The sequence below is a fragment of the Dryobates pubescens genome, chromosome Z, assembly GCF_014839835.1.
Source record: "Dryobates pubescens isolate bDryPub1 chromosome Z, bDryPub1.pri, whole genome shotgun sequence".
NCBI lineage: Eukaryota > Metazoa > Chordata > Aves > Piciformes > Picidae > Dryobates > Dryobates pubescens.
In genome coordinates, this window is record NC_071657.1 from 65350985 (window position 1) to 65368705 (window position 17721).

A 17721-nucleotide genomic window follows, 5' to 3' on the forward strand; every position below is an offset into this window, starting at 1 on the left:
TAACATGACCTGAAAGACACTTTGAAAAGAATTGCTAGTGTCAGGGAAGCACTTGGGGGACAGGGGGGAAATGATATGACATCAATATACAGCATTGGAATCCAGCAGATAATAGCCTGTATGCAATCAGAATTGTAAGTACATCCATTAGACTCATAGGCACATATGCATTTATGTGTGTGTTTAAATATAACCTATATATAAAATTATGTGTAAAAGATAGATATTTCAGTCTCTTTTTTGGCAACAAGGGAAGGTTCCTCTGGATCCTTTGTATGATGACCACTTTTGGCATTTGATTGAACAAATGTTCTTTCACAGGAGTCTCCTAGTCCATCATCCCATTCATGGTCTGTCTGTTGTTCTTCAGATAATCAACGATGTTCCCATATGCTTGTGCTAGAGAAAAATTAGGATGATGTAGTCCTTATGCTTAGAAAAAGAGGTAATGAAGTATCATTGAGGATTTCAGAGGAGCTGTAATGATTTATAGCCTATAAAATTTTATCCTACCACAAACTCGTGACTTAGATTGAAAATTCACTTCTGTCTGAGACAGAAATATTATACAAAATATGCTCTTTAAGAGAATGTCATCTAGTCCTGTCCTGGACTTCCACTGAATGTTGGGGGATGAGGGGGGAGAGCAATTAAATCTGAAGAGCTCAGTTCTGAGTTTCAAAAAGGTTTGGACAGAGTTCAGGGGTGAAAGGTGAACCCCTTCATGTTGAACTTTTTAGTGGTATTCATAATCACAATACCTGAAACACAGCAAGTATTGCAACGTCTAAATGTTGAGTTGTGGTACTGAATGATCCAGTGTTCAGTCAGTAAGCCCATGGATATTACAGTATCATAAGGAAGGAATAATACTGCAGTGCATCCAAGTGATGTACTGGTAATTCTGCAAATAATGCTTGCAGAAGTTACTTGCATTTATTTCTTGCAAACACAGATCAAATGACTGCTTTAAAGATCACTGACTGTAAGAAGAGCTGCAAGCCTTTCCCTTTACAGTCAGCTGTTTTAGAAGTTGAAAGCAGAGGCCAAAGAGTCATTATTTCTCAATGTTATTCCTGAATCTGACACAAACTCACAATCCACTTAGCTTCTCTTTATCTCTGCTGGCTCCCTTGTACAACAAAGACAGTTCCCAGAGAGCTCTTGTGGCTCTTAGGTAATAGATGTTCCAAAAGAGAAATAAACCACCTTTCAAATTAAAAGACACAACACAGCTGGATGTAGGTATATCTAAATGAACAGAGACCTCAATGAATTATATGTAATGAAGATCTGCAAAGAATCCTACAGACGTTAGTCATAGCTGAAGCTGGTCAGACAGCTCTTTGTTGCAGTATCTGTTCTCCACATGCTGGCACAGTGTAGCTTTTTTACAGAGGGAAGGAGTCTGTGAAACTTTCTGCACCGTGAGATGTGTTTCTACTCAAAGGTATTTTGCCTCACTGTAGCAGCTAAGTGTCAGAAAGTAGCTCAAGAGTAATCCTCAGTAAGGACACAGCAGTAGAAATTATTTTCTCCAGACCATGCAATTATGCCGTGCAGAAGAACTTAAGTTAATCAAGTCATTGAGTCAAGGCAGTTGAGTCGAGTCAGCATGTCTACTGGCTGGCCACAAACTGGAAAAGCGAAACCAGAAGCTTCCCTGAAGTGTCCCCTGGATGGGCTCTCTAACTGACCTTGCTTGCACAGGCCACTCCTCCTGGCCAAGTCTTCTTCAGCATCTTGAAGCAGCGAGGGAAGCAGGCTTCTCTGAGCACCTACCAAAGCAGCGAGGACATAAGCTGTCCTTGGCCTACAGGACTGGAGGGGAACATCCACTTGCTGCAGGTCAGGGAGGTGTCTGTCCCTCATGTGGAGGATGCAGTGGGTGAGCACCTTCACTCTCAGATATCCCCAGACTCCATGACGACACCCGTATACTGCGATGGTGCCTTAGTCTCCCCAGAGACACACGCACCAAAGTGAGTGAGAGGGATCAGCTGTCCCTGTGTTTGGTGGCGATCAGTCATGTTACCTACTCAATCTGAGAGGAATAGATAATGCTGGCACAAGGACAGCAAAAAAAGCTGCACAAGCAACACTCAGATCGCTTGGGAAAAGAGACATTAAGAAAGACAAGAAGAGTGGAATTCCATCATGTGTGACTTGAAGCCTGAATGCACCCCATTAGTATTTGGGGGACAATGTGTTGTATTTGGGTGGTTTTTTTCTTCCCTCCTTTTTCAGTCCCTGGCCTTAGGGTAACGTCCTGTGGATTCTGATGATTCTAATTCACAGCTGCAAAGCTAAGTGGAAGGGGGGTCACCATTTCAAGCTAAGGGTGAAGCAACTCTTCATGTGAACACTTCATGACGGAGTAAAAACCTGTCTAGTTTTCTCGTTTAACTCAGTAAAATACATGGCTTTTAAATATGTGAAAAAGGCAGCAATGATAGCACAGTGGTTTGTTCTTTGAAAAGGGAGTGTGGCTTGCTTTCCACAGCTAAGATGACATTGCATCTGCTGCCCCATACTGTCTCTCTGGTGAGTCTGCTCTCTGATGTGACATGGATTTAGCAATGCAGAGAGACTGGGGATGGCTCCTGTTCTGTATTTGACTGACTCTCCTCACTATAGTGGAGCATTTCCTGATTTACAGTGACAAGAGACAAGTAACCAGCTTAGTGGTTATACCTTTGTTTCAGATTTTAAAATAATTGTGTTTGCATTTTACAATTCCACTTGTCCCCCCAAAGACTGCTTTTTAGAACAGGTACTTGATGCTGTTAAGTGGAGCTCAATGGACTTTCATGCTGCAGTGTGGATATCCTGCAGGGGCAATTGGGACTTTACACTGGTATTTGTCTCTTTTCACCCCATTCCCTCTACTTGGTGCTGCATTGTTGAGGCAGGCCCCTACTTAGTGCCTGAATAGATGTATCATTCCCTGTGAGTAACCTCAGTACAGCACATTCCTTTTGGCCACTTAATTGTCTAGGAAAGAGAAGAGTGCTCATCTGTAGGGGTAAGTTACAGCTCTCCTCTCCACTGTTATCTGTCTGCATGACATAAATTTCCTTGCATGAAAGGAACATAAGGATCTTGCATTACCCCACCATAAAGATAGCATCCCATTTCTCCTGGAAAGATGGGATGTGCATGTGAGCAGCCAGAACCCTGTCCCACACATGCAGTAAAACTAGCAGATTGCAGCAGATTGCAGCAGATTGCAGAGTATGCTTCTGCACCAGGCAATTGCAGGGACAGTAGATGTGGTACTGGAAGGTTGTGTTTCACCTTTTGGAAGTTCTCTGTATTACTAAGCTAATTGCTGAGAAGTTCACAGTTCAGATTGCTGCTCATTTGTTAAGGGCAGTTAACTGTATCTTAAACCTCCCAATCCATACTTTTTGCTTTCAGGCTTAGCAAAAACGAATGAATGAATAAAAAGGATTAAGTTGTGTTCAGAAAATTCCAGGCTTGGAACAACAGCTAGGCTTTTCAAACTCTGGCAAATGAATAGATGAATGCATAATTTGCAAGCATTGTTTCCAGTACCTGTAGCAGGGGAATTCCACAGCCTCGCTTTCTGGCTGTCCTTCTTCCCTCACTATCACTTTGGCAAGGTACCAGCCACTGCTTCCTCCTTTGCCATCATGCCCTATCCTCACCCTCCTCACCTGCTTCAGAGTTACTGCTTCAACGAAGAATTCATCAGCCTTTGAGAAGAAGAAAAAAGGTAAAGCAATATTTCTCCTCAAAAAAACCCCAAACCAACAGGAAAATATTTACTTTGCAATCAAACCAACATCATCAACACGCTGCAAGATAATTCTTCACAAGACGGAGGAGAAAGTATTCATCAATTTACCAAATAATGAAAGCTTGAATATTTGTGCTAGCTAACTGCTTAACATTAGATTTATAGACATATGGTCTGCCAGCATTTTAATTCTCCAATATCTTTGCATGCCTTCAACAACTGTAAAAAAAAAATAAAAGAAAAGTAATTTGATTACTTAGAAATTTATACAGAGAGGCAGAAAAAGCAAGTTCAAACCCTTGCTTTCTGGGAAATCCAAGGCAGGCCATTTCAAACCAAATGCACAGAGGTATTTAGAGGTACAGGTCAAAGACATTACCTCATGTTAAATTCAGGTGACAGACTAGTGAGCACTATTTAACCCCAGCCATGGCGTGAAAGCATTGGATGTGCCTGCACAGGGTTATTTCAAGCTGCTTCATGAGTTGTGTTGTAAGGTTGATGTGAACTTACCCCAGTAGCTAAATACCCTTAATACTCCACAAGAGATGTGAACTTGCCATTTTGTCCCCCTTTGTTTGGTTTTGTTGTTATGTTGTTCGTTTGGAGTTTTGTCTCTTTTCTGCAATTTTTAGTTTTTACTTTCATTTGTACTGTTTTGCTTGCTTGCTTGTTTCCTGGAAAGGGACTCAACCACCAACCTACATATTATCCCAAGTGATGGTCCCTGAAGACTAGAAGTTTGGTACTCAATAGCATACAAGGAGCAGTAGTTCCTGCTGGTTGAAGGAAGATATACATATATATATACACACACACATTTAAAGAGTGAGTTACTCCACTGGGAACCAGGTCAGACAAGTATCTATGGTACATGTATCTTAAATACTGTGTGTAAACACACAGCAAGCCTAAAGCACATACCCCAGGATGACTGCTGTGATAGCCATCCAGCTGAGATACCTTGCTAGGTAAGAGAAAGCTACCCCAAATCCTACAATTCATTTGTTCCTCATCTCCCAAAATCCTGTGAAGGATGTATGCTGGCAGCATATATCCAACTTGCTCCCAGAAAGGGTGGTGACAACAGTTAATCAAGTATTAGTTAAAAAAATCATAATTTCCCCATCATTCAGGCTCAAAAATGACCTTTTAACTAAAGACAACTAAACCTATTACCAGTGCTTTAAGTGTTAATGATGGGTTTACTTACATAACCACGTGTTCCTTACATACTCAAAAGCTGCTGAATTGGGGATTTAAGGTATCAAAATCTCAGAGCCAGCCTAAGTCAATAAAGCCTAATCCATTAGTCCTAATGTTTATCTTACTTATTAATGGCTGATATAAATTAATGCGTAAGTAACTAACTGGAACCACAGCAGAGCAAGTGCCTAATTTAGAGGCATCTTTAAATTTTACCTTCTATACAGGGTGTTTGCATCTGCAAGCAGACCTTTCAAGTTAAATTGTTAATCAAGGTACTATTGGTTTAAGTGGCTGTAGATTAGAGACTGCACTGACATAGCTACATTTCTTTTTAACGGAGCATCTGAGTTAATTAGTGTAGATATACTCACTGAGCCTCTTGAATATACAAGCTCTAAGTTTGTCAGGATCAATCCTTAAACAGTTTCCAATTCATTCAGCAGCTTTCAGCTCCTCATGGCAATGCAGCAATTCATCACTAACAGGTTCCAATTTAATTTATATCATCTGGTTACTATTAATCCCATTAATTGTTTTCCAAAATAATTTCCCTGGTTTTGTTTCTATCACTTCATGGAATCAGAGAATCATAGAAGCAATAAGGTTGGAAAAGACCTCAGAGATCATCAAGTACAACCTGTCACCACAGACCTCATGACTAACTAAGCCACGGCACCAAGTGCCACATCCAATCTCCTCTTGAACACCTCCAGGGATGGTGACTCCACCACCTCCCTGGGCAGCACATTCCAATGGCTAACAACTCTTTCTGTGAAGAACTTTCTCCTCACCTCCAGCCTAAACTTCCCCTGGCTTTAAAGCTAAACTTAAGACCTTTGTCTTTTTCTGGTCATATTTACTTTCTTCCTTTACTTTCTTCCTTTCTTCCTAAACACCTCCAGTGATGGTGACTCCACGACCTCCCTGGGCAGCACATTCCAGTGGCCAATTACTCTCTCTGGGAAGAACTTCCACCTCACTTCCAGCCTAAATCTCCCCTGGCACAGCTTGAGACTGTGTCCTCTGTGTCTCATGATGCACCAGGGGAGGTTTAGGTTGGATGTTAGGAAGAAGTTCTACACAGAGAGAGTGATTGCCCATTGGAATGGGCTGCCTGGGGAGGTGATGGAGTTGCCATCATTGGAGGTGTTCAGGAGGAGACTTGATGGGGTGCTTGGTGCCATGGGTTAGTTGTTTAGGTGGTGATGGATTGGCTGATGGGTTGGACGCAATGATCTTGAAGGTCTCTTCCAACCTGGTTCATTCTATGTATTCTATGTATTCTCTTGTTCTGGTGCTGGGTGCCTGGGAGAAGAGACCAACCCCCACCTGGCTACAACCTCCCTTCAGGGAGTTGTAGAGAGCAAGAAGGTCTCCCCTGAGCCTCCTCCTTTCCAGGCTAAGCAACCCCAGCTCCCTCAGCCTCTCCTCACAGGTGTGCTCCAGACCCCTCCCCAGCCTCGCTGCCCTTCTCTGGACACATTCAAGTGTCTCAATATCCTTCTTAAATTGAGAGGCCCAGAACTGGACACAAGTTACCATATAAAGTTACCCTATAAATCTGGTTTGAGACTAAAAATTAAGATAATCATCATCTGTGTTTAATTTTTTTGTTTGTTTTGTTTGGGTGAGCCAAGAATCTTTCTTTCTTAGTCCATCGAAATAGCCTTCAAACCACCACCAAAATATGACTTATTTTGCTATCATTTTGACAAAACTGGGCTTTACCAAATGACAAAATCCTGTGCTCTACAGCTTGGGCCTATCCTCTAAAGAAAAAATAAATATACATATACATACACACACACACACACACACATATATATATATACACACACATATCTATATATATAGTGTAAGTGCATAGTCAAAGTGCACTGTCTTCAATGTCCATGTCTGCAAACTTGTATAAGATTTAGAAAGAGAAAGAATTTTAGCACTATGTAAATGCCACCTGTTCCCACAGACAGGTCTTACAGGCACATGGAAACCTTGATGAAAGTTCTATTTGAGTCTAAAAATCTTAGTGGTTTCAGTGAAGATCTGGAAACTCTGGACACTCAAAGGCAAATCAAACATCTTAATGCATATTTCAGAAGCCTAAATTAAATGTTTGATTAAGAAAACACAACTGCCTTTTATCATCATGCTCTTTCCATTCCAAATTTTAAACCAAGATGTGAAGTCTGCAGCCTTCTGTGATCAGATTCTCAAGGTCTCCTCCAGAAGACAATAACTATATTTTACCAGCCTAAGTTGGACCTTAAAGATCCAAAATGTGCCTCATAATTGAATATACATTAATGTCATTGATGCCATAGATCAGATCTGCAAGCTGTTCTCTTGTTAATGCTGCAAGGACTTCAACTGCAGCTTGAGTTCTTTATTATCTCCATCTTTCCAGGGAACAAGCTCTGTTTTCAGTTCAGGCAATTTCCACTTCCCTCCATTCAGGATATGGGCATGCAAAAACATGCTGAAAACCAGACTGAAAGCAAGACACAAAAATTTATTGCAATGGAGGGGAGGCTGGAGGAAATGTAAACAAAACATGCTAGGATTTCTGTTCTGATTTTCTCATTAACTAAGATGTTTTCTCTTCCTTTGACCTGGAGGACAAATTTCTGTCTTATTAGATGGAGGGGGAGAGGCTCCTTCGTGCTCTTGCAAGATGGACAGATTGCCTGGACAACTTCCCTAATCCAATGATGCCTTTTCAGTAGTCAGGACTTAGCTGGGGAGCAAACCAAGGCACTCTTTAAAGAACAGACTAATGTCAAGTAAGGGCACACTATCCTTGACCTAAACCTCCCACCAACAGCAACCTGATACAAGGCTCCTGTGGATACTTCCTCCTTAATGCTGTAGCCCAAACTGGGAAAAAAAAATAAATCATGAGTTTGCAAATGCATATGCCTGAAAATATCTACAAACTGTCACACACTTTAAAACCTGGCTTCAAGTGCTGCCGTGTGAACTTACATTGCCTTTTTCAAATTTATTGACAGTGTTGATGCAGTTGTACAGAACTCGCTCCCCAGTGTCTCCCTGGTCACCAATGAGGCAGACAAAGACGTTGGCATCGGTGCCACTCCCACTTACCGTCCCTGTGCAAACTGTCACTCGGTATTTTATCACTGTAGAGACACAAGTTAGCAAAACCATTTCAGGATACAGAATATACAGAATGGACCAGGATGGAAAAGACCTCAGAGATCATCCAGTCCAACCTATCACCCAGCACCATCTAATCAATAAAACCATGGCACCAAGTGCCTCATCCAGGCTCTTCCTAAACACTTCCAGTGATGGTGACTCCACCACCTCCCTGGGCAGCACATTCCAATGGCCAATCTCTCTTCCTGGGAAGAATTTCTTCCTAACATCCAGCCTAAACCTTGCCTGGTGCAGCTTGAGACTGTGTCCTCTTGTTCTGGTACTGGGTGCCTGGGAGAAGAGACCAACCCCCACCTGGCTACAACCTTCCTTCAGGTAGTTGCAGACAGCAAGAAGGTCTCCCCTGAGCCTCCTCTTCTGCAGGCTAAGCAACCCCAGCTCCCTCAGCCTCTCCTCACAGGGCTGTGCTCCAGACCCCTCCCCAGCTTTGTTGCCCTTCTCTGGACACCTTCCAGCAGCTCAACATCTTTCCTAAACCGAGGGGCGCAGAACTGGACACAGGACTCAAGGAGTCAAGGTGTGGCCTAACCAGTGCTGAGCACAGGGCAGAATGACTTCTCTGCTCCTGCTGGCCACACTGTTCCTGATCCAGGCCAGGATTTCAGTAACACAATTAATTGTCATTTAAACTTGCTGCATTTCCCACTGACTTGCAGTTAGTCCTGAGGGCTGATACTTTCAGGTGGTACTTTTGCTGATGTATTGACTTTTACACTTCCATGTTATCACCAGAAAAAGAAGAAAGAAAAAAAATGAATAAAAAAGAGATAACATAGGAAGACCTGAAACAATAAGAACACCCCAAAAAACTCTCCAGAGAAGGACACAAAAATCATATTCTTTTCAGATAGTACCTGAATCGGAGTGCATAGCCTCCTGAGACCCCCAGCCCTCCTGCCTCTCCTCCTGCCTTCCCAGGAGAGTCCTGGTGACAGGGGACCCTGTAACAACACATTTATGGAAAACATAGCTTTCGGCATCCAGGGGCATCACATGCAGACAAAAAGAGCTAGGAGGGGCCAAGCACTTGGGGACCTCAGGGAAAGGCTCTTCATGTTGGTGTTCTGGGGCAGGACAAGCCCAGCTGGCCCTGTCTCCTTGGGATGTCAGTGCAGGAGGTTGGACTGTGTCTTTTCCTCTCATCACATCTGAGAACTCGATTTAGAATTTTGATGGATAGATTTTGAGCTGCCATCTTCTTCCCCTTACCCTGCCTTTATCTCTGCCCTCCCCTCCCACTGAGTGGTGAGTTTCTAGAAGCAGTTTCACACTGAAGAACCAGCCAGGAACCAACCTCTGAGAGAGAGAAATCCTTTTCTACAGCATATAGCACAGACACAAATCAATGGTCCTGCACTCCCTCAAAGACCACCTTGCAAGCCCAGCATGCAGGTGCTGTGTCTTGCCTCTGCTCAACAGAACTGCTCCTCATGGGAAAGTGCCTTCCTTTGACCTCAAGAAGCTCTCTCCACGCTTGATTAAAAATACATTTGAAACCCAGATTTATTTACATTTTAATAACATCTGCAATTACAATTATTCTTCCTCTTCTGAGGAACTGCTCAGCTGCATGCAGATCACTGACTTCACTGGAAATTTCAGAAAACAGGGGACTTGTGGTCTACAGAGTATGGAGCCACATTGAGTGCTTTGGTGGAGGTAAGAGAAATCCCAGTGGCCACCTTGAGATATTCTGCTTTCCACAATTCTCCCTCCAAGTACCTATAGTTCTTGTGACAAGACAAGAAGTAGCAATGCAAAGTTCTGCAGCTTTCCTTCAGTAAGTGTCCATACCAAGCATATTTCACCTGATAAATGATTTTATTTGCTCATACATGATGAAAGGTGCCCATACTTTCTTCTCCCAGGCAAGCAGCACCAGAACAAGAGGACACAGTCTCAAGCTGCGCCAGGGGAGGTTTAGGCCGGAGGTGAGGAATAAATTCTTCATAAAGAGAGCGATTGCCCATTGGAATGTGCTGCCCAGGAAGGTGGTGGAGTCACCATCACTGGAGGTGTTTAGGAAGAGACTGTATAGGGCACTTGGTGCCATGGTTCAGTTGATTAGATGGTGTTGGGTGATAGGTTGGACTTGATGATCTCAAAGGTCTTTTCCAACCTGGTTTATTCTATTCTATTCTATTCTATTCTATTCTATTCTATTCTATTCTATTCTATTCTATTCTATTCTATTCTATTCTATTCTATTCTATTCCATTCCATTCCATTCCATTCCATTCCATTCCACTCCATTCCATTCCATTCCCCTCTTGTACAGCTGTTCTGTACTGCTCTGTACTGTTCTGTACTGTTCTGTACTTCATACATATTTATAGATGTAGCTGCATACAGGTGCATGTAAATAAATAAAATTTTGAAACCCCCAAATTATAGGTAATTTTTTCTTTATTCCATTTCAGATAAGCTGGCTTTCCATTAGCATCCCTTCAAACCTGGCATTTCACACTTTAAAGGAAACTGCAAAAAAAGACATATTTGGGGGAAAAAGTAATATGCATATAGCTCTGGAAACAGAACAGAATAGAATAGAATAGAATAGAATAGAATAGAATAGAATAGAATATACCAGGTTGGAAGAGACCTTCAAGATCATCGTGTCCAACCTATCATCCAACACCACCCAACCAACTAAACCATGCAACCAAGCACCCTATCAAGTCTCCTCCTGAACACCTCCTCAGGCAGCCCATTCCAATGTTGTGCTGTGGCTACTTCCCAACACAGCGAAATCTGCCCAGAGGAACCTGGGATGTCTGAGGCTTCAAGCACCTGAGGAAGCACACAGAAATGGTGCAGAAAGTGCCAGAAAGGGAAGCTAATTGAATTACCTCAGTCTGCCTGTGCATCCCTTACACAAAGAGAGTTTCTTTCTATTCAGATCCTAAGCAAGCTCCTGCAAAGAGCCTGTGGCTCTCACCTGGCATGACTTCAGTCACTAGAGATCCCTCTGCAGGGAGCTCCCGCACAATCTCATTGTCGTCTTCATTTATATCTAGCCAGCGGCCGCAGTTGAAGGAGTATTTTTCTTTTGTCAGCGTTTTCAGCAGAGTTACCTTCATTAAAATAAAACACTGAGTGAGTTCAGAGGCTTAAAGACAAAAAAATCCCCAACAAGCTCTTGACAGGTTTTTGCCTGGGAAGCAAGAGTAAAGTAGCAGCAGAGAAATAACACACATTAATAACAAGACTGTCACTCTGTCTCGTGCACCGCAGTGATGCATGAAGCGAAGGCTGTCATAGCTGATGGCTTTTTGTTCCTCCTTTCTCCAGCCATTCCACTGTGTTGTGAATGTTTTGATGGATACCATGGCTCTCAGTAATTGCTCATCATATGGCACTGTATAAATCTGTAGAGCAAATCATGGACAGCACTTGCACTGCTGGTTCTGGCACTCAACATAGGTGCGCAGCACATTGAGAAATCACTCAGGAAATGGCAGAAAGCATGATCAAAGATCTGCAGGTTGGGCCTCTGCAAATGGATGGTGAAGGGGGTGAAAGGAGGGTATGATGAAGATCTACAAAATCACAGGTGTCATGGAGAAAGCTGAGAAGGATCAACTATTCACTCTTCTACTACACGAAAAGGAGAGCGCCAAATGTACATAGAGCAAAGCTGAAAGCAAACGAAAGGATACAATCGACCTGTGAAGTCCTTGCCATAAGCTGTTCCAGCTGCTAAAAGTTTCCGTGTTCAAGGAGAGATTGGACCTTTGAACAAATAAATGGAAAACTCCTAAAGCTTTGTATTTAGTAGAGCTGTTCAGGAAGTAGGTCTCCAGCTGGAAATAGTTAAAAAATGGAAGAAACTTGAGGAAAAGTATCATCAATAATCCTCCTTGTCTTACTCTTCCTTAATCATGCTCTTATGTGCAAGAGAGGATGCTGGGCTAGATGGACTTTTGACTTGACCAATGCAGCTGTTCTTGCACTTTTGTAATAATAAATGGGAGCCTACCCCAGTGTGAAGCAAACTTCCAATGAAATGTGTGAGGACAGGAACAAAGCATCACTAAGGCTTCATCTAAGTTTCTGATGATGAACAAGTGATGGGATTTCATGAGCCTGAAGCATCCAGAGAACATCAGACTGGAAGCATATGGGTATATTAATTTCATGTATCACCATGAGGTTTGCCTAGACAATTTTGCCCAAAGGGAACCCTAGACACACTACCTGATCCTCTTTGACCTCCTTGAGCACAGTTTCTGTCCAGGGAAAGACCACATCCCAGAGAAATGCACAGCTATCAAAGGCCTAAGCATTCTTGCTCATCATCTCTGAACAAACTAATAATGGATATTGCAGTGGCTCAAAGTTTGACCAACACTTTCTTTCTGGTAAAGACCATAGCCAGACACTTTCTCCCACCACATGGTGAACAAGAGTACTTGATGCTTTCTTCCCACTAGAGAGGTGTTTGGCTGTGTATGCTACCTGACAATGCAAGGGAGCAGGATCTGTCAAAGCACGTTAGAGGAACGCATGAAAAATCTCCAAGCATTAAACTGTGGTTTATCATCACAGTTGTTTACAATGGCAAAGCAAAGTGTAACTTCTGTTAAGTGCAAAGAATGTCTTCCAAGATCTGCAGAAGGAGAACTTGTCACCCCACAGACCCAGGCAAGGGCTGGGACACTTTCCACTAGACCAGGTTGCTCAAAGCTTCATCCAGCCTGACCGTGAACACTTCCAGTGGCACTTCACCACCCTAACAGTAAAGAATTTCTTCCTAATACCCAATCTAAATTTCTCTCTTTCAGTTTAAAACCATTATCACTCATTCTGTTACTACACTTCCTGATAAAAAAGCCAGTCCCTGAAAAAAAGACCCTCCCCACCTGTCCTGTAGGCTCCCTTTAAGTGCTGGAAGGCAGCTGTAAGGTCTCATTCCCTTTACATAGCTGGGCTGAACTGAGAGACAGGAAGCATAAGAAATTTTCTTCAAAAATCACACAATGAATTCTTCTCTTCCCATGTAGTTTTCAAAAGCTATGATATGCTTTCTTCACATTCCTTTTTTGGGTAAGATTTCCACTTCAACCCCTGAGCCAGGGCCATCTGTAAAGGGAAGTGCCTCTGATCACTGCACATCAGAATAATCTGCTAGCTGGGGAACTCAGTGACCCAAGATTATCAGTGCAGACCTATATGACCGGTGTTGTTTTTCAGACCTACCTTCTGTCAGACTCTGATCCAAAGGACTTAATGTCTCAAATACTGTGTGAAGCAATGTACCAGTCTATCTTGCAGTTAGGACAAACAGGGAACAAAATATGCCAGCTCAGGAGGGTTTGTAAAACATCAGAGTGTGGATGGCCTCACATCTTTCCCAAGCTTGCATTTGTTCCGCTGAGATAAGGAAGTCTGCTGCACACCGTGCAAAGGGTAATAAAGTACAGGGTCTTTGTGACCCCTGACTCAGTTGGTGGAAAGGGTTAACGCTGCTCTTTCCCCTTCATGCATACATGCATTGGCAGGCAACATTTTCCAGTGCTTCCCATGCAAAGTAAGGGATATGCTATAAAGTCAAGAAGCAACACCCCTTTGGACAGGGAATAAAAAGCACCTTGATGCATTGGCAGGAGTGCACCCATCACTGAAGACCCAAAGAATGCAACAGGGAACATACTGCTTGCACTCTGGGTGGGAATCCAAATATTTACCTTTTCTGTCTCTCTGCTCCTTCTACCTCTTTTTTTAAAACACATAGTATATGTATACCTATAACTTTAGCTGGGCTGTTGACAATTAAAACTCTCTTTTTTTTATATGGACCTGTGATGATGTAAGTCTGCTTAATTCCACCCATGCAAATCATCAAATTTGAGTCACTCTGTTCTCCCTCTCTCATCAAGTAGGATGTGCCATTTCTCAACTGGCATCATGGACAGGATTCCCTTTTGAGTGGAATCCAGCCCTTGGGGAAACCAGCCCTTCACCCAAACAGAATAGGAAGGAATAGCTGGGAAGCAGCCTTTTAACAGTAGGCTGGGAGAGGTCCAAGCAGTGACAAGCCATGGAAGCCAAGGAAATGCCAGAGCTTGGCTGTTCCCCTGTCACTGAAAAATTGAAAAATAAAATGAGGGTAGACAAGAGGACCTTGGGTGTTGTGTGCATTTTATTCTACTCAAGGGAATCGGAAAATCTGAGTCAAATCTCCCTCCTCCCTCTTAGATCAAGCAGGATGTGACAGCTTCATTTGCTGTCCTCTCACCTTATTCAGATGCCAGCCAGCAAAAGGATTTCTTTTCTCATGCCATATCCGAAGTTTATAAAATGTGCCCAGATCTGGGAGCTCGATCTATAGAGGACAAAAAAAAAGTGTGTTATCCATTTCTTTAAGTCAGCAGAGCATGCACACAAAGGACACAAATCATAGAATGGTTTGGTTTGGAAAGGACCTCCAAAGGTCGTCTAGTCCAACCCCCTTGCAGTGAGCAGGGACATCCTTCATTGCATCAGGTTGCCCAAATCCCTGTTGAGCCTCAATTTGAATAGCTCCAAGGATGAGGCCTCAACTACCTCCCTGGGCAACCTGTACCAGTGTTCCACTACCCTCATGGTAAAGAACCTGTTCCTAACATCCAACCTAAACCTACTCTTCTTTAATTTAAAACCACTGCCCTTCATCCTATCCCACAGGCCTTTGCAAACAGTCCCTTTCCAGCCTTCTTGTAGGTGCTCCTCAGGTACTGGAAGGCTGCTATGACCTGCAAAACATTAGCAGCCAAATTTATGACTTGCACAAGTTCCATACCATAAACTTGTCAGTCTGACCAGTTTCAAAATTATCTGAATTGTTGTCCAGCTTCATCTCATCTGACTTCCCCTTGTCTCCATAAATCTGGAAGAAGATGGTGGCATCCGTCCCTGCGTTCTTAATGTCACTTGTCCAGATCCACAGCGACCAGGGACTTTCTACAAAGGAAAGTTCAAAACATTTTGCTCAAAATGTAATTTGTAAAGGTGTTCTGTTAAAAAGAAAAATTCTTATTCTTTCCCCAGTGTGGTAGAGAGAGCAGGATGGTACGAAAGCATCATAGAATCAATAAGGTTGGAAGAGACCTCACAGATCATCGAGTCCAACCTGTCACCCAACACCTCATGACTAGACCATGGCACCAAGTGCCACATCCAATCCCCTCTTGAACACCTCCAGGGATGGTGACTCCACCACCTCCCTGGGCAGCACATTCCAATGGCTAACAACTATCTCTGGGAAGAACTTTCTCCTAACATCCAGCCTAAACCTCCCCTGGCACAGCTTGAGACTGTGTCCTCTTGTTCTGGTGCTGGGTGCCTGGGAGAAGAGACCAACCCCCACCTGGCTACAACCTCCTTTCAGGGAGTTGTAGACAGCAAGAAGGTCTGCCCTGAGCCTCCTCTTCTCCAGGCTAAACAACCCCAGCTCCCTCAGCCTCTCCTCACAGGGCTGTGCTCCAGACCCCTCCCCAGCCTCATTGCTCTTCTCTGGTCATGTTCAAGAGTCTCAATGTCCTTCTTAAATTGATGGGCCCAGAACTGGACACAGCAGAAGTCCTTTCCTGCCCAAGCACAGTCAGCTGCTACTTGACATACAGGAGTCAGATTTTCTGAAAATGTAATTCTGTATTATAATTTAATATAAAATGAGAAAAATTACTACTTTCCAACTGAAACATATTTCTCTCTCTCATACATTACTAACAGGGTAATCCAGGGATGTCCCTGTCTGTATACTTCTTCAACATCTACAGTTCTAGTTTTGAAGACCAATTTAAAGGCAGGGTAATACTGCTACCTTCTTTTTATCAATGAGAAGGTATCTGCAGTCACCTGTGTATGATGCAATGCAACTCCAGGTAGCCCCTAAAACGTGCTCCAGATAGTCTGTGTCTATGGATGTATGGATATCCTCATGTGTTTCTTCGTCTTGAGATAATAATGTCTGAATTCAAGATGAGGTCTTACTCTGCCCGGGTGAGTTCAGTTTTGGGCTCCCCAGTTCAAGAGGGACAGGGATCTGCTGGAGTGGGTCCAGCAGACAGCTATGAGGACGATTAGGGGACTGAAGCACTGCCTGGTGAGGAGAGGCTGAGGGACCTGGGGCTGCTTAGTCTGGAGAAGACTTAGAGAGGATTTAATCAGTGTTTACAAATATCTGAGGGCTGGGGGTCAGGAGGGAGGGGACAGGCTCTGTTCACTCACTCCCTGGGATAGGACAAGGAGGAATGGATGTAAGCTGCAGCACAGGAGGTTCCACCTCAACACAAGGGGAAACTTCTTTCCTGTAAGGCTCACAGAGCATTGGAATAGGCTGTCCAGAGAGGTTGTGGAGTCTCCTTCTCTGGAGACTTTCAAGGCCTGTCTGTGTTCCTGTGTGACCTGAGCTAGATTGTATGGTCCTGCTCTGGCAGGGAGGTTGGACTCAATGATCTCTTTGGGTCCCTTCCAACCCCTGACATCCTGTGAGCCTGTGAGCCTGTGACCCTGTGAAGCACTTACCCCACACAGGTCTTTTGCCAGAGAGGCTGGCTCAGAGCCTGTTTAGGTGTCTGTACCTAGGCTGCATCATGTAGGGCAAACATGCTCAGAGCAACATAAAGATGCTTTTTAAAAGTTTTTTACATTATTTAAATGCCTAAATCCCAACTGACTTCAGTTAACACACCTAAGTAACAAGCCCAAAGAACATGGCAAAGCTACGAGATGTTTACCCCTGAAGACTTCACACAAGATGCTACTGAAAGTGCGGTCCACCTGCAGCAGCTTCGCACCGGGTTTCGTACCAGGGGATGGTTGCATACTTAAAGCAAGAGTGTTTCTCTAAAGAGCCCCTCATCTGCATTTTTTATTGATAAAAATGTGTTTCACTCCTGCAGACCTTGCAGCACCTGCAGGGGCGGGGGGAGAGGGGCTCCTTTCCTGACTCAGACATCAGCTGAATTACTCACAGAACCTAACAAATTAATTGCTTACCCTTTCAGTATGCCCAAGCCCACCTGTGCACAGCTTGACCTTCAGAGCCCCAAATGGAATATAAAAACATGATGACATGCACATAAATTAGACTTTTACAGATCTGCTCAGCATTTGACTGTAAAAAACATGGCTCCCCCAAAAGTGAGTGGGAAGAAAGAACTGCTTTTTAGACTAAGTTTTCCCCTTATTTTAATAATATGCAGCATGTTCATGACCACTCCTTTCTGAAAAGCACCAGCAAGTCTTATCTGAGCAGAAATGAAGCTCAAGCAAGTTTGTATATGGCATGTGACAGGGCAGCCTGCTCTCCCAGGGGAAAAAGAGCAAGGGCAATTCAGACACCAGTGACTTCTCTCATCTGTCTGGTTTGGCCTCCCTGACCTCTTGCTGAAGGAAAGGAGGAGTGATGCATGCAAGGAGGAAGAAAAAGGAACTTGTACTGGGATTAAATGCTGATAGAGGGCTGTCAGGGAGAAACCACACAGGGAGAAATGTGGGTGAGCTAGGTGCAGCTGCCAGAGGAAACCAGGCATACCCACATACCCATCACCATCCTGCCAGGGCTTGCTGGGCACATTTTCCTGTTT

General features: G+C 43.6%; 1 protein-coding gene across 1 annotated transcript in view; it reads right to left on the minus strand.

Annotated features, from left to right (window-relative positions):
- LOXHD1 (lipoxygenase homology PLAT domains 1) overlaps positions 1–17721 on the minus strand; it is a 196361-nt gene that overhangs the window by 118363 nt on the left and 60277 nt on the right. The window contains exons 10-14 of the mRNA XM_054177788.1: positions 14931–15091; positions 14388–14474; positions 11088–11223; positions 7955–8109; positions 3559–3719 (exon numbers count right to left, since the gene is read on the minus strand). Of these exons, the coding sequence (XP_054033763.1) occupies positions 3559–3719; positions 7955–8109; positions 11088–11223; positions 14388–14474; positions 14931–15091 (700 nt within the window). The remainder of the gene's footprint in view (positions 1–3558; positions 3720–7954; positions 8110–11087; positions 11224–14387; positions 14475–14930; positions 15092–17721) is intronic.